This window comes from Vanessa cardui, chromosome 21 (genome assembly GCF_905220365.1).
Source record: "Vanessa cardui chromosome 21, ilVanCard2.1, whole genome shotgun sequence".
NCBI lineage: Eukaryota > Metazoa > Arthropoda > Insecta > Lepidoptera > Nymphalidae > Vanessa > Vanessa cardui.
In genome coordinates, this window is record NC_061143.1 from 9,034,334 (window position 1) to 9,060,202 (window position 25,869).

At 32.6% G+C, this 25,869-nt stretch overlaps 1 protein-coding gene across 4 annotated transcripts in view; it reads left to right on the forward strand.

Annotated features, from left to right (window-relative positions):
* LOC124538820 (protein trachealess) overlaps nt 1-25,869 on the forward strand; it is a 197,199-nt gene that overhangs the window by 168,755 nt on the left and 2,575 nt on the right. For 3 of the 4 annotated variants that reach the window (XM_047116027.1, XM_047116029.1, XM_047116030.1), the window contains 7 exons: nt 2,128-2,204; nt 7,085-7,174; nt 13,334-13,499; nt 17,642-17,766; nt 20,033-20,226; nt 20,474-20,583; nt 25,577-25,724. In XM_047116027.1, the coding sequence (XP_046971983.1) occupies nt 2,128-2,204; nt 7,085-7,174; nt 13,334-13,499; nt 17,642-17,766; nt 20,033-20,226; nt 20,474-20,583; nt 25,577-25,724 (910 nt within the window). The remainder of the gene's footprint in view (nt 1-2,127; nt 2,205-7,084; nt 7,175-13,333; nt 13,500-17,641; nt 17,767-20,032; nt 20,227-20,473; nt 20,584-25,576; nt 25,725-25,869) is intronic. The other variant, XM_047116028.1, reaches the window with a different exon arrangement.

The window sequence follows — 25,869 nt, forward strand, 5'->3', positions numbered from 1 at the left end:
CCGTCGCCGCCTCACGAAGCTCGGTCACGATGTTTTGTGTCCTTGCGACTAGTGTCACTTTCAATAACAAATGAATTAACTCGTACTCGTACCCCTTTTGTGCTGTCGGTACTCTTGGATTACATCGATTTGTTTGAATCGAATATACAACATTGTGTTTATACTATAACGTATTACTTATTCTACTAGAATATAAGGAATGTTGCTCATTTCCCTTAATTATCGAGAGATGTTTCATGTATAGGAAAAATATTTATTTTTTTAATATGGATTCAAATTTTTAAAATATGCTTTTGTTTCTTCTAGAGTTAAACAATTTTATTTCAAAATGTTGCTCTACGTAACTGAGCAATCGTTCAAAAAATCAACTTCATTAAATTACGTTTTATATTTAAAAATAATTTTGTTTTGTGCAGTTTTTTTATTATAAAATATAAAAAGTATATAAACAAACAAATATTAGACGGACGACAATACCAACGATAATAGTGCTATGAGTTATCAATAACACATAATATGTACTTATTACTTAAAAATAGTAAAAAGTATGCGTTTATAGGTGTAACGTTTGAATAAGATATCAAGAACGATTTAATTCATTGAATCTTTGTTCAAATATGGAATGTATTTTTTTCTTATGATAATGGCAGACATATATTATGGTTCCATACTCTTGTGACACTAGCTCATTCGCAATTTTAATTAAACGATGAGTCTGACTGGTGAGTCGATACACCCAGATGCACTTACAAAGCAATATCTTAATGTACTTGAAATCGTATCAAACTCAAGTAACGTAATTACTTCTTAATAATAAATAAATATGAGACAACATCACATACATTACTCTGATCCCAATGTAAGTAGCTAAAGCACTTGTGTTATGGAAAATCAGAAGTAACGAAGTAACCACAAACACCCAAGACAACATAGAAAACTTATGGTAATCTACATCGACTCGGCCGGGAATCGAACCCGGGACCTCGGAGTGGCGTACCCATGAAAACCGGTGTACACACCACCCGACCAGGGAGGTCGTCATCAAACCAAACATCATATCAGACAATTTATTAATCATCATATCAAACAATTACTGATACATATATTTACATTTGTGTGCACAACAATCTATACTAATATTATAAATGTGAAAGTAACGTTGTCTCTCTGTTTGTCTGTCCAATGAAAAATTTGATGAAATTTGGTGTGAAGCAAACTTTCAAAGCAAACGTCCAAAAAAAGACATAGGCTACTTTCTTGCCTAACACTTGACAACCAAAGCCTAAAACGCGGGTGAATCCGCCGGCGATAACATATATGAATAAACTTAATTAAATTTACACAAAAAAAAGATCATCTCAGTACGCAGGTACCTTCTACGTAGAAGAGGGACTCGTGTAGCTACCGCCAGTCGCGATACCATCGGTGTCTCGGGTTACATCCTACTTTATGACGCCCTTTGTTCCTCTCGATGACACGTTTTATTTTTTACAATATTATATTTCGACGCTATATTTTTGTTTATATCCGTTGTTTTCATATAATTTTATTTAAGACGCTAAATCTATGAACTATAGCCCAAGTTTTGCTAATATTAAAAATGCAAAAGTCTCTGAGACTGGACTGATCCTTCGGCTTCTTTTTCAGGACTACAGTACAGTTTTGGATGGAATATGAAATAGTGATAGCTTATTCCCTGTAAGCATAATTCTTTGACATGCAAGCAAAGCGTGGTATAAAAGATATACACAGTATACACATAAACAATATTTCTTTTTAATATTTTGACGACCTGCGTGGTCGAATGGTGTGTACACCGGTTTTCATGTATACGCCACTCCGAGGTCCTGGTTTCGATTCCGGGCTGAAAATATGTAGGTTATCATTACTTTTCTATGTTGCCTTGTGTCTGAGTGTTTGTGGTACCGTCGTTACTTCTCGGAATCTAAGTAATTTATGTGATGTTGTCAAATATATTTATATTCATTTATATTTCTGTATCCATGATGTAAGTTCGTAGGAAACTTTCCACAGATGATAAAATTATTAATTATTATATGTGCAATGATAAAAATGGTTATTAGACGGTATTTAGTTTTTGTTTAAAAGTATATCATATTGTTGCAGGTGCTCAAAACAGGCGAACAGCTGCTGGGCTTGCTATGGAGTTGTTTGAGCAACATCAGGGCACACACATACTACAGGTAAGTTATATTATTTATAAAACATACACCATACAAATACACACCATACAATCATACCTTAAGTCCAGATGTTGGAATACCATTGGATCACAATTACACTTCTTTGGTAGGCAAAAATTGGTAGGCTGATGCTAAATTGTTACCGCCATCCATAGAGCAACTTTAGGAATTAAGATGTTATATGTACCTTGTGTCTGTTAAACTGGCCCATTCATCCTTCAAACCTGAACACGTCAATATCTACTAATATGTTATTTTTACCTTGTGTTTATTACACTGGCTCAGTCATCCTTCAAATCTGAATAAGACACATACTAAGTATCGCTCTTTGTCGGTAGAAAATGTCACGAGTGGATGTAGACAAACTCGTTCAAAGTTCTACAGTTTTAAATCGCGGAAGCAAATAAATAATACTTATGTATTAACCTCAATAAACAATATGGCCATTAATATTATTTCAACGACAAAAAAATGTCTTTGTATGTTTTCATATAAATTCTGCTGACTTAAATACACTGATTGGAAGCACTGACGCGTAACGGCAGTTATATTTACAATTATCGTCACTAATGCTTAAATATTTATATTAAACGATTTCAAATACTATAGTTAAATTAGGGGTAAGCGATGTTGATCAAAAACCCTTAAAGTGAAAGTATAGAATAATCTAAGTCTAGAATAAATCTGTATGCAGGCACATACAGGTTCATAATTCATTTAAAATTTTAACAAGTCACATTGGGCTTGAATCACAAAAAAAGTTTTTTTTTTTTAATTTCTGTTAATTGAACTCAAGGTCATCCAAGCATAACAATACAAGCGTTTAAAAATTAACTTCACAGCCGTACAGACGATTTGTTTCCGTTACATTTATTCGCTCGACAAAAGTTTGTTTATTTTCGTCACCTCCGAACGTCTCAAAACACAATCGAACTTGACTTTGTTACCCAATCGTTCGACTTCATGCTTTTTGTGCACTATACAATAGCATCTATACAATAGAACGTTCGTATACAAGAGTTTGGTCACTTCGGCTACTCATACAAAACTTTCGAAACATCGATTTAATAATTCGTCGATTTCACCTAAATTTCATAACAAAATTAATTGGATATATACTTTGTGGAACAATTTGTCAAAGGATTGATTGGGAGTGAGAAAAAAATAACTCGGTCAAGTGCGATCGGCTTCGTGATTTAGGTTCTGTATTGAATGGTTCTTGATAATGGCTGGTTATTGAATGCTGGCCATATCGAGCTTCGTTGTCTTTTTTTTTTTTTAATCGATTGTCTATTGTTACGCGAGATTGCCATAAGCGAACGATTACTTAAATGTTACTTAGTCAAAATTCGTCTCGGTCTCGAGAACAGATAATTGTGTATTTTGAAGTTTTTAAAGCACAGATACAACAAAATAAATACGATAAATAACTAAAACGTCTGAAGTAACTCAACTTAAACTCATTTAAGTGTTAATACGTGTGTAATTATGTGCATCTTTATATCCTTTAGTCATTTATATAATTAAATACTAACACTATAGTTACACATTAATAATGCTAACTATTTTAAGTTTTTCATCTGAACTCAATTTAATACCATTAGAGGTATTTACTTAATTATAGTTTAATACAACCTTAATTATTTATTAGTTGACGACTGGCAATATTTCGATTTTATACCATAACGTAGTATTTACAAAACTGGCAGAGATAACCTTTTGAAAAAATTCAAGACTTAATATACGGAGAGTGACAAAATTTAAGGCCATTAAATTTTTTAAATAAATAATATTATGAAGTATTAATCTGACCTTGCTATGAGACTTGAACTATTTATGAATCAGTCATAGTATGCTTATTCGACAATCAATTTCAGCGACAGATCGATCGCATTGTTATAAATATAAATAAACTTTTTTGTAAAAACTTTAAGACTTTTTCTCAAATGTCTAGCTTCGTCCAGTTCGCAACTTACTTTCAGCAAAATTATTTGGTTGTTCGTGAATTGTCTAATTTTTAATATTAGCAGCAACCTAAAATTATATAGCAAATATTAATATTATGTGGGTGGGTAAAACCCCATTCATTATTTTTCAGTTATCAATTCACCTTCATAGTCATAATCCAGTCTGAGTGACCCAATGTACAGGCACAAGGGTATACCATCATAGGTCCTGTATTTGACAGTGTAAGGAGTTGCTTAAGTTATAATGCCTAGTCGAAAACGATCACTTACTCTCGGCCTTAATTCAGAAAAGATTAACAAAACAGTTGAATTAAATACTGTAGTAAAGTCGAAAGTCAGAGCAGAAAGTGTCTTATAAAAATCAAATCCAGACGTAAAGCTAAAGCGTTAGACATTATAACCTTGTTTCGTTCTTGACCACGCCTTATTAAAAGCAATTTATTTACCTTGGTGGTAGGGCTTTATGCAAGCCCGTCTGGGTAGGTACCATCCACTCATCAGATATTCTACTGCCAAACAACTTTGGCATTTTTGTGTTCCGGTTTGAAGGGCAAGTGAGCCAGTTTACAACAGGCACAAGGAACATAACAACTTCGTTCTCAGTGACCACTTACCATCAGGTGGCCCATATGTTCTTTCGCCAACCAATAAAATAAAAAAAAAAGTTCGGTTATATTATCATACAATCAAAACGATATAGCTCGATGTAATCAGACGATAATCAATGAGAAAATTTGATCTCATTGTCATTTCGAGTGTCGTTGTAATCGATTGAATCGTTCGTTTATAATTAACGTTCGTTTTTTTAAATCGATTAACGCGTTCCGCTATAACTAATGCGGTATGCTAAAAAATCGATTTACCTGTCATTCGATCACGTAAATTATAATTTTATGCAATCGAACTTGTATTATAACATTGTGGGTGTTGCGGTTTCTATTACGGATCGAAAACGGGTTAGTACGTGATTCCTTGCGCCGATAGTTTTTTTTTTTTTCATAAATGCAACGTTGCGGTACTATTTGTACGTTTTTAGGAAAAAAATAAGGACGTACATGCAGCGGCTTGTGGAGGTCATATCGATTTTTTTTACGATATCGACTTAAAACTATTAAGTGATTAATGATAATGATCATGCCAATTGTATTTTAAAATTTTATTAAATGTGCATTTTTCAACCGGGTAACATTTCTATAATTTATTTATATTTTACTAATGGTAACATATCTGTGACAAATCGATATTCGAGCTACATACATACATTGGATCTCATAGCATTACTTGTGTTGTGTTTCGATCTGAAAGCTAAGGCTTACTAAGTTTATTCTGTGGCAGAGTTGCATAAGGCACATGTAGGTATCCTAACGATGTTTACTTTCACCGCTAAACACGAAATGATTTGTAAACACAAATTAACTACGTGAAAACTTAGAATGTTTCTTAATTGCTTAACATTCGATTACAAACCGAGATGACCCAGTGGTTAGAACGCGTGTACCTTAACCGATGATCGTGGGTTCAATCAATCAATCAATCAATCAATCAATCAAAATAAACTTTATTCAAGTAGGCTTTTATAAGCACTTTTGAATCGTCATTTTACAATTAAGTGAAGCTACCACAAACACAGGCAGGCACCGCTGAATATTCATGTACTTAATTTTCGTTTATTAATTCATCTCGTGCTCGGCGGTGAATGAATACATCGTGAGGAAACCTGCATGTGTCGAATTTCATAGAAATTCTGCCACATGTGTATTCCACCAACCGGCATTGGAACAGCGTGGTGGAATATGTTCCGAACCTTCTCCTCAAACGGAGACGAGGCCTTAGCCCAGCTGTGGGAAATTTACAGGCTGTTGTTGTTATTATTGTTGATTGCTTTGTTTGTGTTTAAAAAAGTTTTGATCTGATAAAGCGATATTTTGAATTAAAAAAACAATGTTCGATATTTGAAATCGTTTATTCCTATTAAACAAATGACATGTTCCATTCCATCGAACTAGACGCACGTCTGGAGAAATCGTCGTAAAAACATTAGTATCAGTTTCCTTTTTAATTTTATTTTCCACAGTCATCATCAACAAATTGGAATTTAGGTAAAAAAATATTTTCGTCTTAAAAACTATTTTGTCAACTGTCTATCATTGTAATTTACGTGGCGCTACCAAAGAAATGGATGGGCCGTTTTTTACACACTTTCAATTTTAATGGAAGTTGATACTGAAATGGCAATGATGTATTTTTTAACTCTAAATGAATTTTGAAATATATTGAAAAACATGTCATTTACTGATATTTGTTATTACTTAATCAACTATAAATATTCAAAGATTATAAAAGATAGAAAAATATCGTTTTATATAATAATATTTAGCCAAAATATTGTTTGCAAAAAAACGTCGTAAATTTCTCATCGATTTTTTTTTAAATGCCGTATCCATTTATTAGTACATCAAAGTTATGTCATAACACTTTTTCGTTTCTTAATGTTTGTTTAGCTTTTTTATGCCTTCAATCGAATAGCGAGATGAATATGAAACTAATACATTTTTTTAGCTAAGGTACCGTTGACAAAAAAAAGAAAAAAAAATAAAATTAGTAGTCATTCTAACTAATATTGTAAATGCCAAATCGAATTTTTCATTACTTTTTTACTTTGAATTACTCACTCGCCATTATAAAATGTTGCATACACGTTTTCGGGGTTACCGAAAAGGACATAAGGTACATAACATATCAGCTGGCGTCACTTGCTAGTGAAGCTGCCAGCAGTATCCAGTTGTCAATAAAATAGATAGATAAATAAATCTGGCTACAAATATTAGGCCTTAATATAAGCTCTCATTTTGACTAAATATCAATAATGAACCATATTGTAATGTATTAAAATATGTTTTCCTTTGTCCACAGTCTCTCGACGGATTCGCGTTGTCTGTGGCGGCCGATGGGAGATTTCTGTACATATCAGAAACTGTTTCTATATACCTAGGACTATCACAAGTAAGTATTATATAAACATAACCATTTATAATATACGATACAATATATAACACATTGGAGAGAAAGGAAAAAAGTTTTATTAATGTAACTTTAAACCTCATTTCTCAAAATCATGATATGGTGCTTAAGCCTTTCTACCTTTCCACTTTTTTTCCCATTTAAAGTGTGTAATAATGATGCTTGCTTTAATTTGTTTCACTACGATTAATTCTTAAAAAATAAGCGTTTGTAAGATATTAACGGGTTGGAAAATTTAGCGTAAAATTAGGTTTTATGTTTTATTTTTCTTAGCTGTTCAGATTTCTCTCGTCTAGACTTTGATTATTATAGAGAGATAAATAGTTTTTTGTCTATGACCAGCTATCTTCAAACTTTTCGAAGTAAATATTCTTAGTTAGTAAAGATAGCATATTATTCAATACAAGATTATACAGACGATAAAAAAGCGTGGAACTAATACTTGTTGATTTCCAGGAAGGATATATTACGTAAATATATATCTAATTGTAATTAACTCACATGACTCTATATTTAAACGTTGAAAAAGAGTAACTACTGAGTTTCATGGCGGCTCTCTCGGTTGAATCTGCTTTCCGAATCTTCACTTAATGTAGTTGTTAAATGATGATTCAAAAGTGCTTGTAAAAGCCTACTTGAAAAATGTACATTTTGATTTTGTCTTAGTCTATTCTACGAAATATAAATCAGAAAAGCATTACGACTCACACAAAATGTTGACAGCATTTATAAATGTGTCCGATAGTTTACTAAACACATCTTATGTACATATATAAGTAGATACGATTATATATGTGTGTCTAGCGTATTAGTGTGTACTTACATTTCAGTGACAAAGAATGCAGACGAGAGTTAATTAAAATGTTTAATGTAGTACGAACACGTGTTACGTCCAACACGTTAATTTATTTCATTATTTCTATTAGATTATAATTATAATCATATAAATACATGGTATGAATACTCATTATGTATATACATTGTATTAGAATGCGACGCTCAGACTGACATATATCAGCGTTTGTGGGAAATTAAATTGTAATGTTTATGCTGCTGTTTAGAAATCAATCACTCTATTATATAATTATGTATATATAGTTATCTGTATAGAATAATATGACTAAGAAAGAAATTAAATAGTCAATAAAGGCGTGTGTAGGGGTTATATATTTTGTAATATGTACGTATAGTAAGACACAAATTAGATGTAGCATCGGAAAATGCAATGGAATGAAAATAAAACCGATTAATGCCGATTTACACAACCAATAGAAATAGCTCCCTATCGCGCCATTCGACGCTATTCGTCGTTATAGATTCACGCGTAGGAGAAAAGAAGTGCATGTCAATCGACGCGTCAAATTGACGAATATATTAGGTCATATGATATTACAAGTTTTTACGTTTCTGCAAAGATCATATTCGCGTAAGAAATAAATATTGATAATTTGGGATAGCGTACTTAATTCGGATGTGATTGGTTTTACGAATTTTGCCGATGCGACATCTAAGTTGTGTCGTACTATACATATTATATATAAGTTGGCATTAAAGCCTATAAAACAATAATCTGTCGAACTTAAAGCAAAAATCTTTATACACAATCGCTTAAAACTCGAACATCTCGCTGATATCTATATATCTAGATATGAATCCAATTAGCTAAGATAAGTAGATTCATTAGTGTTTAAAATTCACCTCTTGTTCTACGGTGACGTGATCGTGAGGAAACCTGCATGTGTCCGATACATTGTTACTTTTATTTTATTTATAGTGGATGCAAACAGGCTACCTGATGGCAAGTGGTCACCATACAGACATCGCGCCACCAATCTTGACAGCTATAATGTTGTCCCTTGTGCCTGTAGTTACACTAGGTCACTCACCCTTCAAACTGAAAAATCAAAACTGCCAATTGTTTGTTTGCTCAAGCTGGAAGGTAGAATATCTGATGTTTTGGTACCTACCTTCAAACTTTCGATAATTATTTTAAAAGATCGTCTGAAACAGATGACTTTCGTTTTCGTACAATCATTGTATTCGTCTACATATTTCTGTGTTGATTGAAGTCTATTTTTTTTATGGTATAGGTTGGCGGACGAGCATATGGGCCACCTGATGGTAATTGGTCACCATCACCCATAGACAATGACGCTGTAAGAAATGTTAACTATTCCTTACATCGTCAATGTGCCACCAACTATGGGAACTAAGATTTTATGTCCCTTGTGCCTGTAGTTTCACTGGCTCACTCACTTTTCAAACCGGAACACAACAATACTGAGTACTGTTATTTGGCGATAGAATAAGTGGTGAGTGGGTGGTACCCAGACGGGCTTGCACAAATCCCTACCACCAAGAAGATACTATACATGATCTATCATCAGTATAGTATATCTATACTATACATTGCAAAGGAAGCTATGTTAGACATCACTTAGACATGAAGCTGATCGCTTATTAATAAATTCACATCCGCACTATGTCATTCTGTCAATATCCTTAATGGTAATTAAAAATGTTATGAATTCAACGTACGCGCTGTGCTGGGTGTCGTCTGGAGTCGTATTTCATTACGTGCCTGATTGAGTGTTTTATAATGTCGATTGAGTTATCATAATTAAAATGTGCTTGATATTTATCGGGGTGTGACTAATGTGTAGTTAACAAGCGGATAAAGATATGATCTGATAATAGAATACTACAGTAGTTTAGGAATCCAGGACATAAACACTTTCATAGAAGACTTTAACAAACTATTTCCCGTCAAAGAAGTCGTTTTCGATAAACGATCATTTGTAGTTTTATATTTTATTTGTGTATTTAGTACTCTTCGGGTTGGTTGTTTGAAATGAATGGCTAACTAGCAATAAGTTCGTCCCCAGCTATAAGTTTTTTCGGGACTTTTTTCTCGTGGTGTACATATGATCTGATAATGTTTACATAATTAAAGTCTTCTGTGTAATTATTTGAGAAGATACTACGTGGACTTTCTCAGATGAATATGCACTTGAGATTATTTCAAAATTCGATTATTACAAATAAGTTGATTTCAATACAATGTATTAGTTGCCAAATTGGATAATTTACGTCTAGTGCAATTCCAATATATTAATTATTCAACCGACAAAACTAACAATCATTATCTTTAACTGAAAACTTTCTACACGACAATATTACTGTTGAATAAGATAACAGAGGCAGGTATTGTTAAAAATGCTAATTTCGAGTATGGAATAACGTAAAATAATTTAAGTTTAACTTTTTGTCTGTAAAACATTTTTTAACAAGCGTAGCTGCAATTGCGTGCTCAAACCCATCTGCCCACGTAGCTCCTTATCCGAAATCTGTTGGACGTCTTAACGCCGAATAGTGATTACATCTCCGTCTCATGTGAAACTATGAATGACTGCCTTATCATTTTTTTGTTTAACTTTTATATATATATATTTATAATACATGTAGACTTTTGTTATACATATGTATTTCTTTTTGGTAACAAAATCTCCTTGTATTTTTGTCTGTTTTTTTTAATCTAAGACAATATTTTCTTCGTCAGAAATGATTAAACATTTTTCACAATCAATACAAAGTGTAATTACTCATATTTAATATTTATTGCTTTCTTATATATTTACACAAAACTCAAATAACATAATATTTTTTATTGATTATTTTACTAAATACGAACCACACCATTACCATGGTTAAGATTTAATTAAGAAAGATTATTTTGTTAAAAAAATAAATTTTAACTTTTATTTTTAACTTCACATGTAATAAAACGAATTATACTGTCTTATATAAAAAAAAAAACAATATAAAACTGAATCGTCGTATTAAAGATGTGAAATAGAGATGGTAAAACAGTACGCAGCATTGCCATTAAAGAACAGACGGAGAATAATTAAGTCGGCGTAAAGCCACACGAAAAATTACCTAAAAATTTACATCCTGATGAAATTAAACAAAATTACGAAATTAAAGGGAAAAGGAAAAGATCTGAAAACTGAGAAACAGTTGATCCAAAATGGCTGGAGGGCTGGAGGCTGGAGGGTGTGAGGGAGACAGAGGATGGGGGGAAAGGGACGATGAGAGATGCTAGTCACGTTCCGGGCAAGGCGCGCGCGTGCCTTTCATCCTAATGCTGCGAACCTAACTCACACACCCCCAAACATGCACACAAACTCAAATATCATCCAAACACCTAACATATGGACACTACATCACACGTTAGTGTGTGTAGACATAAAATACATAAACTTCCTGGTAAATAAGCAGACACAACTTTCTTATAAGCCCTGTCTAACGCTCTCGTTATATTAAATTCTGTTGCGGCCATTTTTTCGGGGCCCGTAAAGACTGATGATAACGTCGACAATACGAAGTCGTATTTTCTATAGATAAATCCGAAAATGGATATTTCGCTTTTTGTTTTGACATGTTCGGACCCTTTCTTGAAAATTATTTACGTGATGCTTCTTGTCGGTTCATTATTGAAGGTCTGGATCAGATTGACCCATTTCAAAGGATATTTGATCTCTCTTTATGTTTTTGGAACTATGTGATTCTTTCAAGTACATGCATATATTTGTGGCGGATGCGATTGCTATCTAATTACTATGAACACCTATTAATCAAATATTCTAATTGGACATCAACGACGTCCGTTGCATCAACAACCAAGTTACTGCGAACTCAGCTAATTTATTCAACTTCAAATCACCTGTCACCAGCTTCAAATTTGTGGGCCGTCAATCGTTGAATCGGTAAATGCCATAAAATCCTTAGGATCTTTCCCAGAACCGACCACCGTAACTTCACCATTGTTTGTGGTATTCACATGCGCGACATCACTGCGGATACACGACACTTGAATGCTTAATAGGGTCTCACAATTATATTTGATAAATTTATTTAAAGATACATTTGCATACTCCGTGTAAGGGACCTACAAGAAAGTTAGATAGCAACAGCTTTTCCAATAGTGTGCGATGAAAAATTTCATCATTTAATTATTTATTGATCATATCTTATATCATTCTTGATATAGGAGAAATTATCTAATTAACATGGTATGACTTTTGACGTAAATAACCAAATAAGCTAATACTTTCTTCTCATTTTACTAAGCTTTAACTAATGAACAACAAAATGGTTGTTCAAAATTTGGTTTCTTAAATTACAATTTCTGTCTTTCATATTAAGCAAACATTAGAATTATCTCCATCTTCTGTGGGCTAATTTAAGTTTTATTTAAATGGCTGCCCTGTCTTCGAGGATGTCCACAGCTTCCAGTTTGTGTACTTTATTGTTGTTTTCGAAGCCACCTGCCTCGCGATGTATGATAACAGGTTGTTCATTCATAACGATGATTGTACGTGACGCGTCTTCATTTGACTACCAGCCTAGCTTCTTCGTTGCTATTTATTTTATTTTAAACTTAATTACTTAGAAAATAAGGTGCATGTTTAAAAATAGCAGCAAACTGAGCTAATAAATTATAGCTATAAATATTTAACTAATGTTTGCTGATGGTTTTGATTCTAAATATAGTAAGTTACAATATACTACAGCTAGGCTGATCCTCTTAAGAAGGTTTTGGAATTTATTTCACGACGATGTTTCGTTGAGGATTTATGAGACACGTGTAGAAATATTCCATAGGCTTAGCTTCCAATTCAATATTTTTCTTCACTGCTGGATTTCAAAATCGAATGGAGCACATAAACACTGTTGTCATCAGTATAATTGTTTAGATTTAGATGTTTTAAATTATTGAATGAGATATCTTATCGAAGCCAAATAAATGACATCCATGTCTCATTGGAATTGTACTAAAAAATATGCAACAACACTTTATTCACACCCGCAGAATGAAGAAGAATAAATTACTTTTATAAATAAAGCATGCGACGAATTCTTATAAATAAGAAACTTGAATCTACTATATTTCAATTACGATTACGATTATCTAACATATTACGATCTATTTATTAATGAGATCATACATATGCTAGTAATTAATTATTTTTCTTAATAAATACATCATAATAATCTAAAAAATACTGAAAATTGCGATACCGATTTTCTCTAGGCTCTGCTCTTAAACAATTATTAAACTATATTACTTCTTCTCAGGTAGAAATGACTGGTAGCAGCATATTTGACTACGTGCATCAAGCTGATCACGCAGAGATTGCTGAACAGCTTGGACTATCATTGGCGGGAAGATCTGGTGCGGGCTTGAACAGTCCTGCATCAGGCAGCGAAGAAGGCAGTCAACATGGAACCAATAATCCAGATGGTAAGTAGCTATGTAATTTTATCTCAATGTTTTATATTTGAAACAATAAGATAGTATTGTCGTTATTAAAATGACCAATTTATTATAATTTCTTATGCGATGGCTTAGTGGGTAACTCGTTTAAGGTAGAATGAGTACTGTATACTTTTCATACGTTTATTTTGTATTGGTGAATCTAATATTTCGATGAGGTGAGATATTAAAAACTTGCATGATTTTGAGAAAATTATGGGACATATACACCCAATACCCGCAGACCAGCCAGCCAGCCAGTAAAAACGTCCCATCCTTATGATTATGAGGATTTTGTAAGTAGTGAAATATTTACGGATTTATTTTTTCTTACATGTAACAATATAATTTTAAAGTTGACTGATTCTGATGAGATTTCTTGTAATTTGTTTTTTCTCTAATTTCTGCAAAAGCCGAGCCGATTCATTTCTATCCAAATTTATATCACAGCGATATATTTTTTCTAATCAAACGGTACAACATAATTAACTTAAGAAAAAATGTATAGTAATTTTAATAAGTACGCTTCCGTTATAGTTTTCATAGCTGTACCAAGATTTAACAAAAGAGTTGTCCAAGTTTTTACAACACCTAAGAATTGATTCTATGACTAAAAACATGCATTTTTATATTTTTAGTCAGCGATATTCATTATAATAGTACCGTCAGAATGTAAATTCTCATTATGTGCGAATTTTTCTGAAAATCTAATTTGGTCCGTAACAAATGTTAAAATAACAACAGACTGAGTTCAAAGACCTAAATTAGATTTGATATTCCATTAACTACATAATAAAGACTAGAAGAATCCTTAATAACTTAGAGTTGACAAAAAAATATTTATTTTAAAAGCTGAAAGCAATATTACAAATTTAAGAAGACACCTGTAGTAAATAATGTTTTGTTGTTTAAAGTCACCTCCCTCATTGAGAAGACTTAAAACTTATTTTACCGCATTCCACTGCGGGTTAAATAATCATCTGGCGACTTTCATCAGAGGTTTTTCATGTTTTCTGTTGCTAATATGTATGTTATGAATTCTCGTGTATTTAATTGTGTTTAATATTTATCTCCCTTTCGTGATTTTCTAAATTTGAATACTCAAGATTCGATTAAACCCTCAACATTTTCATCTGTTCCATCTCGACTAAAACAAAATGTCACCAAATTGCAAATTAATTTTAGAATTCGTGGTTTATATGAAATATTCGTGATAGACAGTTGTAATGTAAATGAGTGTAAATTATGGTACTGTGTTGACAGTTCGAAACTCATAAATAATCCTATAGATCAATGAAAACATTATCATACGCGTCTATTGTTGATTGAAATCTAAACTGCAATTTCGTCGTAATTCTAACCTGTATTATGCGTGAAATTGCAGCGAAGCCAAATTTTGATATCATATAACACGCTGATGCTTTCATTGACCATGATATGGTTTATAATTTGAGTTCAGATCGAAAATGTCTATTTATCATCCTCCTGCCCTTATCCCAATATTATTTGGGGTCGGCGCAGCATATGTTCTCCTTCCATACTTCTCTGTCAGACGTCATCTCACAAGTAACATTCTTTCTAACTATATCCTCTTTCACACAATTCGTCCATCGTTTCCTTGGTCGTCCTCTACCTCTATATCCGCCCACATCCATGCACAAGGCTTTTCTCACATTTATCATCATCGAAAATGTCTATTGTAATGTAAATTTTTAAACAGCGTAATAACATGGATAGTCATACTACTCAGCAAACTTCCAGCTGAAAATCTTCGGCTATATAAAACACATTGACTATTCCAAAACGAAACGCAATTCAATTAGAGTACCTCCATATAGAAGGCACCTTTTAAGGCTGTGACTGTACTGGTTCGAATATTTCATTCCATCGCCCACTGTTAATGTAACAAATTGTGCACCAAATTGAAATTAGATTATGGAATCTTCACGGTGTTAGCATCTCATGAAATGGTCAATGGGGAGTCAGTACGCACCTTTATTGTGTTGATTAATATTATATTTTATCGTTATGGGAAAGAATTAGATGTTTATTGAATTTAGGAAACCGTTTCGTTTAACTTTCGAGATGTTAGCAGATAGATTTTTTATATAAGAATATAGGCTAAAGTTAATTAAAAGAGAGTATGAACAAAAAATATCGGGTATAATTTCTCTGATAGCGGTTGTTACTCGCTTCACTGCATTCAGAAGTACGTTAAAGATTTCCTTATAAAAACTGTGATCTGCATTAAACGCGTTCGTTTTTGTACTTGTTTTGATAGATTATTTATTTTGTCTTTCTTTAAATTTACGTTCGTTGTAATAAAATTTGCTTCTCGTCAATATCGTACAGGTGAAAGAAAAAGTATAATTAACTTTCTTATTAAAAAAATCACCATCCCGACCGTCTTACGTACTGATTCCAAGCTAGATAGTTATCTAGGGACATTTCTGTATAACTATACTGTAAAAATCTATATGTAAAGGAATATTAACATCTACCTATTGGATATAACATATTTGTATACAGATTATGATTTTTGTTTAACATTTTGTTATGTCAAAATATAGACTAAAACTAAACAGGTTAAACGTTCTTAATTCAAAAAACAATATTAATTAATGTGGCACCTTAAAAAAAACTGAAGCTACGAGATGACGGTTTATTAGCCCAGTTTTAAAGACTCTTTACGTGATGCTAAGGAATCAATTTGGACGTGGTAAAAAGTATTTGGAAAAAAAAATCAATCAGGACCAGATGTGACAGTCGTCGATTGTGTTCCGAATGGCGTGGTGAAAGAAGCACAGAAGTGATGGACAAGTGAAGTGCGTGGATAAAGTTTTATTGTCGTCTGATAGCCATACAAGTACCTATCTGGTGGTAGCTGTTCCGAACTGTGCTTTCCAAACTTACGAAACGCTGATAGACTATTCGATATTTAAAATGTAACTGATATTTTCTTTATTACTATATGTGTGTGTTTGTGACTGTGTGTGTGTGTGTGTGGATCAGGGTCATGATAATAACTTCCTAATAGCTTTTTCTTTGTTAATAATTTCGAAGGTATTTTATAAGGAAGACGTAAAGATACAAGTAACTTACGAACATTGTAATGTGAATCATCTTTTGCATTTAGCAAATGATTCACAGAGTACCTATTGTTCACTATAACATATTTTTTGTTTAATTTGACGTAAAATTGAATTTTTTAAAGTGAGTAATAATACAATAAGATACAGCGCATTCGGCAAATTTGAAAATTCATACGAATTTGACCAATTTAATTTATAAATATATATACTCGGTTGAATTGCATGCAGATTAAAAATACACCAAATATGTGTTAGTAGGTTTAACAGATACCTTAATATAAAATGTTACTAGTAAAGTTTGAGAAGCGTTGATAGTTTTTACAAGTCCTCAGCTCCAATGAAATCAATTAAACGACGCTTCGAAGCTCCCATCGATAGAGAGCCATTAATTAGATATGCGCCGTAATCAATCAAGCTATCACTCAAATTCGAAACATTTACACTGCGTTACCGTAGCATTGAGATTTTTTAAAGAGCTGTAATTAATTTCATTTACAGTTACGACCTTTTTCTCTTTCAAATTTTCGTCTTAGAGCTTATTCCAAAAATCTGCTGTATTGCGGTTAAAAATTTGTGGCAGGTTTCCTCACGACCAACAACAACAACAACAGCCTGTAAATTTTCCACTGCTGGGTTGAGGCCTCTTCTCTCTTTGAGGAAATAGATTCTACTACGCTGTTCCAATGCTGGTTGCTGAAATACAAATATAAATATATAGAAATTAGACACATGTAGGTTTCCTCACAATGATCTCTTTCACCGCCTAGAACAAGATGAATTTTAAACACAAATTACACTCCCGCCCAACTTGAGATAAATTAAATAACGTGAAAAATTTATTGATTCTATCTTGCATTTTAAACCTCGAATTTAAACTTCGCGTGTAATAACAATTATGCCATCTTCGTCCTTACAATAAGACACGCAATTTGTAAATCTTATAATTTCAAAATTATGCCTTAACTTTGATTAATTATTATAAGTGCTTACTAATAATACTTAAGAGATAATTTTACTTATACCAAACATTGTTCACAGTGTCAGCCCAAATGAGTCTGGCGGCGAGTGGTTCGCTGTACCGAGGGATGGATCGAGCATTCTGCATACGAATGAAAAGCACCCTAACGAAGAGAGGTTGCCACTTCAAATCCTCTGGTTACAGGGTAAGAATACAACCACAAGTTTTAATACATGATATGGTAACAAAAAGATTTGAAAATAGAATGTCGAAATTTCCAAGAAATTTTAAGTTGTTATATCCTAAAACTATTCTATGGGTACATGTAGAATATTCTATCCTTAGAACCAATGAAACCTTGCCTAAAAAGATGCATAATGTAAGTTTGGAAAACTAAGAATTAGTCCTTTTAGAGTTCTAAAATCTCTTACTAATCTAAGCAACTATTGCAAGTAGCAATAGTGAGCCTCTTTTACTATAGTATCAAGATTTTCACACGTATCAGCTTCTTGCCAGCTCTTCTCGGTATATTCCGAACTAAATATAGTTTTACATTTAGTCTATAACATGACTATCTCATTTATTTGAATATCGAATATTTAGTTTTTAATTTTGTAAAATTGAAATTCCTGTAAAGGCATGAAAATATGTGGACATTTTTCTTATCTAATATGAGAATTAAATGGAAGCTGAATTTTCATTTTCAATCTAGGTTGGAAGAAGCAAGGACGGGGATACGAGAAACGGAGAGGGTGGTAACTGGCGGGTGGGTATCAGAAACGAAGAAACACTTTTCCTTGTGTTAGGAAACTGTTATATTACCTTCTGCTTATGTTGTTCTTTTAATTGATAATCGAAATATAAATGACGGTTGTGACATGTGATTTCTCTTCTTTTTTAGCTTTGACAGAGTCTCTATTTGTTATCAGTCTGAATTAAAGTATATTTCAGTGACATTTATGACGTCATTTATGACGTCACATCGAATGGCTTTAAAAAGACGTATTAAAAATATATATAATAAAACGTTAATATTTCAATTGGTCATGGTGTTCGTGAGTTCGTGATTTTGCCGTCTGTTCCCAGCCGTTATCACCCAACGCTTATACGTCGTAAAGCACGACATTTGACATTTCAACTCTTCTACCAAATCCATTATCTATCGAATCCATTTTATTTTTATTTGTATCTGTGATAAATTTGACAACAATCTTAATTTTGCCAATACCAATTCTAGTTTCAATTTTTCAATTTAATTTTGTGTAAAAAATCAAATATATAATGTCCAAAATACCAGATGAGTTTATCTAAAAATATTAGAGATCCGCCTTCTTTTTGGTTTTCAATATCTAAACATGAAAATTTATAGTAGAATTATTACTAGCTTGTAATGTTAAATTTGCATTAGAAACTGTCAACTACTCTCAAAAACATTGAGGTGTAAAACAATGAAAATGGTTTAAAACATTGAAAAAACAAATCGTTTATTCGTATAAATAAACGAATTACCATTTTATTACACTTAAATAATTTCGCACGGGTTATATCCGGCTAGGATCACAAATATTATTGTTAGAGTTATTGCTCGGCGTGGGGTGCCTCAGGGCGAATTGTGGTCCATAATTTTTGCCTTAACTCGGTGTTAGAACATAAAATGTGATTATATCTCTAGCGACTTGCGAATAACGTACTAGGTTGGTTAAACTGTCTTTAATAGATTGTTTCCGGTGGTTATGTCTCTTTTATTTATCATTTAAGATGTTTTCTTACTATCTTTTGTAAAACCGTAATATTATTTGACCCCTTTTCTTCTTCATCTGTCACTTTACTTAAATTCATTTCTAAGTTTCCATAAGCAATCAAATCCACAGTAGAATAAATTATACATCTTGAGATTAGTACTTTGTGAATTAAACCCATAATTCGTATTTATCTACATCTAAATTGCTCATACAATTCGTAAATATCGACAGAGCAATTAGAGAAAATCGTTTGTAACCCTCTATATGGCTTTTGTGCCACAGGCGAAGCGTTTATTGCGAAAATTTGAAATTAGTTCATCCTTCTTGAATTTAGGAGTTACCTGGGAATTTGTATACCTACGTGATGTTCGCTGTGATTCTATACTAAATCTCGGAAAGTTTGTTTCGTTCGTAAACCACGTTCCGTATTTAATCTTAAATTTGGAAAGTTTATTTAGATGTAAATACATTTGAACACCACATTAACCATTCAAATAATTTAGATATGTAACGTTATGTACCATCTTATTTCTTTAGATATTTCTTCCTTAAATATAATAGGTTATTTGGATTTTGAAGTATACTGGACATTTTTATCTTTTAATTAAATATGTTTTTGTAAATGTGTTATCAATTTAGTGTTTTCTTTCTAGACGTATCTACGAAATCACCCAATTCTACAAACCAACATTGATATTTTTATTACAACAACATTTTTCTTTGTTTTAGGTAGTACTGATGCTCTGCCGCCTCCGACCGCAGTATACCTTTTCACACAGTCGCAAAACTCCTCCAGCACTCTTGGGTATGGTGGCGCTGGCCATAGCGCTACCACCGCCGTCGGTCCACGAAATCAGATTGGAGTCTGATATGTTTGTAACGAGGATCGGCTTTGACTTTCGAATAGCGCATTGCGAACCCAGGTATTACAACAACATAACTTACCATAATACTTATAAATACAATTGTTGAATTGAGTTGAAATACGATACGATTTCGTTAGTTATTAGCATCTCCTGTAAACAATACATTCTTATTCACATTCAATTATAGTAACTTGAAGATATAGCTTCAGGCATTTTACATCTATGTATCGAAATTAATCTATTACAGAATTCAATTAAATGTTGTTCGGATTGGAGTATTAATGATATGTTTTGTGTCTATCAGCAGGGTATCAGAGCTACTGGGATATACCGCTGAAGAGCTCACAGGGAAAAATCTATACGCTCTATGTCACGGCGAAGATGCAAATAAGCTTAGAAAATGTCACGTCGATTGTAAGTTACACTTCATAATACATATCATACATTACGTGATTCGATTTAGTAGGCCTGTGATGGATTTTGTGTGATGTTTTTTCGCTTGATAGTTCTGGAGATTTAGTTTTACGATGAGATTTTAACCTTGTAATTTTGGAAATACCATGCCTTGGACAACACATTAGTTCGATTTCTTGTCTTCATTAAAAAATACGTTTGTCGTAATCATATTCTAATCATGTTCCATATTCGAACTTGGTGACATTTGTAATCAACTAATTACGTCAAAAAACTGACATTTAAAATGTCAAAATCTTTGTTTATTACGTATATTATTTAGGTTAATTTTAATTATCAATTGTATGACACTACACTATGCGCCAGATAGCAGACTTACCATTGCTCACACTGTTGAGAATTAGTCAGTAAGACTACATTATTCCTGAACCATTAGGAACTTGAAAACGTAATAGCAATAAATATATATACAATGATGTATTTAAAACTAATATCAATTTAACATGTCCAAAATTTAAAATTCCGCCATCGCACCGTGACGGAAGTTTTAGCCATAATCTTCTAATTTTATTACCTCATAGTTTAATATTATACACTTATATCAGAATCAGGAATCCCATTCGCGTGTACGGTTGTAACCAAATTACCCGCTTTCTAGCAAACACCCGGTGTTATATGTTAATTCAGACAATTGTTATTCTACGCCAGAATTGTCCACATTTGACCGGCATCTGTATATTGTGCATTTTAAATTCAAATTAATGGTCTCGTAAAGCTATCAACGGCTGTAGTGAAAAAGTTACTAAATGACGTCGATGCTCCGTGATTCGAGTTAATCGGCGGCCATTTTGTTTTGTATATGGTTACATAAGTTGGCAATTGATTTCGTGTTTTTTTCGAAACACAATATACGCACTGTATATAGCTTTATTACGTCATTGAAATTTAAATATATCTATTAAGCAAGTTGATTTTATTTCCAAAGTGCGGATATTTCGTTATTTGTAGTAGAAAAGCCAGCAGCCAGTGCATAAGCGCTGAAGTAGTCGGTGTAACAAATACTAACGCTTTATTTATCATGGGACGAAGATAAGATTTTTCGTGCTGCAATTACATCTTTATATCTGGTTCTCTCCAAGATGGAGTTAACCAAAGCAAAGTATTTGTATTCAGCATTCACACATCCAAGAAAAATAGAAATACATAGTTGCTTTAAATTAAATTAGTCTTTGATGATAATGTACTTCTGAAAGATTTCGGCCAGCGGCCAATTTTAAGGTCTACGCTACGTAGGGCGCAAGATCAGGAACAGGACTGAGGGTTTTACGTGGTGGGACTTCTAGACTTCGGTGTAACATTCAGAATTCTTTGATAGAAAACCCCAATACTATTTCATCCGTCAGACCCCGACTTTGAACAAAGGATCTCTTCAACTCCAGCTAAAAATATATCTGCTCTATTGGATAATTCTAGCCACTACACTAAACTAATATCATAATTTAAATTTTCAAACAAAAATATTAAGCAAAATCAGAAAAAATCTAAATATCTATTTTTTTAAACGTAGCTATCTACGAAATTCTTGACAGTGAATCTGAGTGGAATACACAATGCGAATTGGTGATGTGTGTGACGACTCTTGTTGATTCAAAAATACATGTAAAAGTTTAATATAAAAATACTAATTTGATACAAGCATCACAAGAAGGAATGAAAAATGACTTAAAATATAAAATGTCTACAGCGACACAACTTTATAACATTCCCAAGAAACGGATAAAGGCTCAAGGAGCATTAAGAGCCGACATTTCCCACGTCGATGTCTGTAGAAAGGAAACGAAATGATGCTAGGATATTATTATTCAAATCACAAACAGTCGGGTATGGCGCTAGGCCTAAATTGTATTCTGACGGATACGTGGAAAAATAATGATATCACATACATACATACATACGGCCTGAGGACTTTATTTGGTTATATATTTTCCGCTTTTGTATATAAGGAAACGCGTACGATGCGTTAATCAAGAATAGATGCGTAATTGAAGGTTGTTTTAACTAAACGTAAAGTGATGAGGATAACTTTAAACTTTTTTAGTTAACCTAGATTGTTGGTTATAGCAATTTAAGTTTTTGGATGTCTTTTAGACCGTAAAGCGTTCGTAATGTTGCAGTCAAAATAAAGACTTAATGAACATTACATAATTTCATGTATATTTCAAAGATTATGAGCTAAATGATGATTTATATAAACCTCCTTTTTTATTTTGGCTTTTATTTAGGACATATTATTTCCTATGTCACGTGCGAATGATGATTATATCTTCTGCTTATTGGTTTAAAACTTATGTTAGATTATTCTAATACACAAAATACAAACGGTAACTGGAAAGATTATCTAGTTGTCTGGCTTTACATATTATATACATCGCGTTTCATTTTCTTCTTTAAATGTTATATTATGAGAATATGTTATAATAAAAATGAGCGTCCATATGCTAATGTTGGGTACAAACTCGCAGAACGCCCAAAACATAACCTTCAGTTACATATATTCAAAATTAGTTGTTTATTTGAGTAGGAATTTGAGATTGTTTTTTATTTTCACCATCTACTTTTTTTAAGTATTGTTAAATACTTGAGTATAACTGATAGAATGCGACTAAATTAGAAAGTGCAACGGTAATATTAATTTAAATAAACAAGTCGAAACTTTTTAAAGGAGATCAGTAATAAATTTTCCTGCTGCCTTGAAGGCTTGTCTTGACATGAATTTCTATTCGCACACACTGAATACGAAGTGGCGTTACGACATTATTGTCGATGGATTTCACTCTTATTGGGTCATGGGTGGACGAATCATCGAAAACAATCGTTTGAATCAATAAGGATAATCGATTTCACGCAAATACGAATCAATTTTTCGTAATCTCACACTTATTACTGATTATATCTTTTTATTGAGTTTATTTTCAAAAGTAATGTTTCTAATATGACGTTAATGCTTTGAAATCCTTATAAAGTTACATGTAACAACAATAACGGCAGCTATCCTACAGTATGTACACAAAGTATTTTACGTCATACGTACGTACATAGGGCTTACCTAATTAAGACTAAAAATATCATAAACTGGCTATCAAAGTAGCGTTAATAACATTAAAATTATATTTGTCTTTATATACATTTATAAGAAGTTTGTAGAGATAAACATAGCCTTCATTACCTAGGTATACTTAATGGAAGATAGAGGTGGGTCTTCAGGCATTCGAACATACAGATATTCGTGGAAAAATATCCAAGAAATATATAAAAACCCACGATTTTTAATAAAAATCAATGTGTTTTATCAACTGAGGCACCTAAATTCGATAAACTCAAAACAAAATCAAATACCATTACAATTTGCCACAACAATAAGTTACTATTAACAAATGACGCCTAAGTTTTGGCGCGGTGCCAATCGTATTGTAAATTAAACGGCAACAATAAACAATAAAACAACAAAACCAAAAAACATGTTTGTCTTAATGATTCACGTACACAATACACATGTCGAACACTTTGTCTTTTGTATGTATGGAATATAATGCAAGTTTTAAGAACTTTGCACACGCAAGACATTTAATCTCAAAACAAGAGACATTTTTAAGACAACATAATTATCATCTTCTGAAGTTACAATATTTAGATGTGCTTACAATAAGGTCTTATATATATATTAATGTCACAAATAAAGTCTTAGGTAAACGAAAGGCAAAGAGCTCTGCCCCTTTTAAGGATGGTCCTTAAAGCGTATACGAAATACGTTGCTCCATTGCTTCATCTGACACAAATGTGGTTTTGCGACGGTTTTAATTAGCGTCGATCACGAAATGATGGACAAGTCTGAATCAGGCACCTGCAGTGGTTATAGATATCGTAGGGCCGGGTAGTACAGTGCACCAGGGCCCCGGAGTTCAGGGGGCCCTCTAAACTAAACTGTAAGCTTCTGAAGCTAGAAAATCACGACACTGCGGTCAAGATTTCACACAAGATATTTTATTTGGTATCTATAATTTTAGAGGGTAATTATTAGTTAAAGAAGGATGGGAAAGAGGGGGTGAGGGCCCGATTATTTTTCTATACAGCGGTCCCTTCCTCACCTAGCTACGCCACTTGACACCTGGTAATTGGGATGAAACCGGCAATTTTCGTTAACATCGTTTTTCAAACTAGGTATTATTTGTTTCTAATTAAAATATAAATAGTAAATGTCTCAAGACTGTCTTGTCTGATAATAACTAACGTTACATAATCATTATTGTTCTATACGATTTCAATATGATCGTCATCAAACGATTTAAGTCGCTAATTCAAGGTCGCGATTACGAATATCTGTCCTGATTTAGTTACAATAAATATAATTATGGTGGTTCTATTATATGATTAATCGATATTATTTTTATGTAAATAAAATAATTTGAATATGCATATCGATATTTATTAGTCACACTGAGTGACTTTCCTCTGACCAATAACCATCACAGTGAAGTAAATATATCGCGGTACTTATAAGAAGTACATAAAAAAAATCTTATTTGTTGTAGTGCTGAATATTAATGTAATTACTTTACACGTGTTGTTGAGACGATTTTCGTTATTTACAAATTTGTCTATTTCTGGAATAGATGTAACATTTATTCAAAGATAAAAATACAGCATTGTTAATCCGTTTTACTATAACTGAAAAACGTTAAATTCTTCATCAAACGCACATCGCTATGTCTGACTGCTTAGTAAGAAAATAATTTAGTATCACTCCAATCTCTTGGGCATTTTTTGTTTCTTGTACCACCAATGTTAACTAAACAACGGTCAGTGGCGTTACATTATATACGATTTTGTCTGTGTCATCCCTGTCTCTGTAAGATACTATTAATATTATTAATAGTATCTTCTTAACAAGATTACATATAATTTCTGTGTCTCTAAATATATACTTTTCTTACAGTAATGAACAAAGGTCAAGTGCTGACACATTACTACAGACTGATGAACAAGCTGGGAGGCTACACGTGGATGCAGACATGCGCCACAGTCGTCTGCTCTTCCAAGAATGCTGAAGAACAGAACATTATTTGCGTTAATTATGTTATAAGGTAAGAAAAAGTTTTGCACTTCCTATAAAATAAAGAGATAGATAACATTTACCTTACCTGATCATGGAGACAAATTGAGAATTATAAAGTAACACTATAAGTATTAAAGGTTTTCTACATTTTCTATATATTATTGGCGAATTAA